This window comes from Penaeus monodon, chromosome 28 (assembly GCF_015228065.2).
Source record: "Penaeus monodon isolate SGIC_2016 chromosome 28, NSTDA_Pmon_1, whole genome shotgun sequence".
Taxonomy (NCBI): Eukaryota; Metazoa; Arthropoda; class Malacostraca; order Decapoda; family Penaeidae; genus Penaeus; species Penaeus monodon.
Window position 1 is genome coordinate 15796395 of NC_051413.1, and position 1839 is coordinate 15798233.

General features: G+C 43.0%; 1 protein-coding gene across 1 annotated transcript in view; it reads left to right on the plus strand.

The window, feature by feature from the left end:
- Positions 1 to 1680, plus strand: part of LOC119591379 (60S ribosomal protein L7a-like) — a gene marked incomplete in the record, with an annotated part of 5700 nt that extends 4020 nt beyond the window's left edge. Inside the window, 5 exon segments of the mRNA XM_037940121.1 lie at positions 1 to 97; positions 369 to 518; positions 923 to 1143; positions 1240 to 1362; positions 1486 to 1680. Of these exon segments, the coding sequence (XP_037796049.1) occupies positions 1 to 97; positions 369 to 518; positions 923 to 1143; positions 1240 to 1362; positions 1486 to 1662 (768 nt within the window).
- Between the last annotated feature and the right edge of the window lie 159 nt (positions 1681 to 1839).

Sequence of the window (1839 nt, forward strand, 5' to 3'; positions counted from 1 at the left end):
AAGGTTGCAGCAGCCCCTCTAGTCACCAAGAAACCCGCACCCCCCAAGAAGGTCCAGAACCCCCTATTTGAGAAGAGGCCACGAAACTTTGGCATTGGTTAGTTCCTGTTAGACTGAGCAGCTAACAGTTGTTGTACTAAATGAATATTTCCAACTTTAGCTTCTATTTGTTAATATGAAAACCAGTTTTTGTTCACCTTTTAATTTTGAATGCTAAAGTAAAAATTTTTGAAGCAAGTATTAAATAATGCTGTGAATGAAGGATATCCCCCCTCCCCCCTTTGCACTTTCTCGTAGTATGGCAAAACTTAGTTTTAACTATTCCTGAAACTGGTTTGTTGATTACTGACTCCATAAACGATTTGCAGGTGGAAACATCCAGCCCAAGCGTGACTTGAGCCGCTTCTTGAAATGGCCGAGGTACATCCGTGTTCAGCGTCAGCGATCTGTCCTCCTGAGGAGACTGAAGGTCCCACCCCCAATCCACCAATTCAAGCAGCGTCTCGATTCCCAGAAAGGTACCAAAAGACTTGTAATATCCTTAGGTTCCTCAGAGCGGTGCAGGATCTGAATGATTCTTAGGCTCTGTTGAACGGTGCAGGATGCAAAAGATCCTTAGGCTCTTACAGAGCGGTGCAGGATCAGTCTTTGTTTTTGTAAGTCGCCCATAGACCTCTGTGGAAGTGGAGGTGGTGCTGGGTGCAATGCTTGTCCCTTGAGTTTGCACAAAACTCTGAAAAGGGTACACTGGAAGGTGAAATGACTTCTGTGTTGGTAACCTTTACATAGTGTAAATGATGACTGTATTTGCTATCATACATTGCTGGTGACAATCTTTACCACCTTTTACTGAGGAAATGGAATACTTTTGTAATTATTGATGCATTTGAAAGATTTTAATAATAATGATGATTACTTGTAGCAAGGGAACTGTTCAAGCTTCTGCAGAAGTACCGTCCTGAGAGCAAGCAGGCCAAAATTGCCCGTCTGCGCAAGCGTGCCGAACTGCGTGCTGCCGGCAAGGAGGACGTGCCAACAAAGAGGAAGTTGAGCGTGCGCATGGGTGTTAACACTATTACTACTCTTGTGGAGCAGAAGAAGGCTCGTCTTGTGATCATTGCCTGTGATGTTGACCCCATTGAGGTTGGTAACTGAAAATGTTGTGAATTGTTATTTTTTGTAAATTTCTGAACCTTTAAAATTTGTTGATGTTGTGATACATTAAACCCCTTATTTCAGATTATCCTGCACTTGCCAGCCCTGTGCCGCAAAATGGGCGTTCCATATTGCATTGTTGGAAACAAATCTAGAATGGGAATGGTAGTTCGCAGGAAGAATGCTACCTGCTTGGCACTCACTGATGTAAGTATTAGCCAAATTCTATTACCACATGAAATTAGTATTGACATGCAGTAAAATTAGAGGGTGGGGGGGGAAAGAAACCACTTAGATTGTAGCAAGCCATTTTTGTTATCTTTTATACAGGTGGAAGCCAATGACCGTAACAACCTAAACAAGCTCATTGAAGTAGTGAAGACGAACTACAACGACCGCTATGAGGAGATCCGCAAGAACTGGGGAGGCGGCACCCTCAGTGCTAAGTCCAGGGCCAAGTTTGCGAAGGTTGAACGCGCAAGAGCCCGTGAGGTCAGAAGTGTCTGAATAAAGAGATGACAATTTGTTGATATTTAATTACACCAAATGATCAAAGTACTGATTTTACATCCAATGTAGTTGTGCCGTCATGTGGAAGTAACAGCAGCCAATATTTGCACCATTGGAATTTCATGGAGTTGTAGGCAATAAGCTAGCACATTCAGAACAGGAAGTTTATTATCC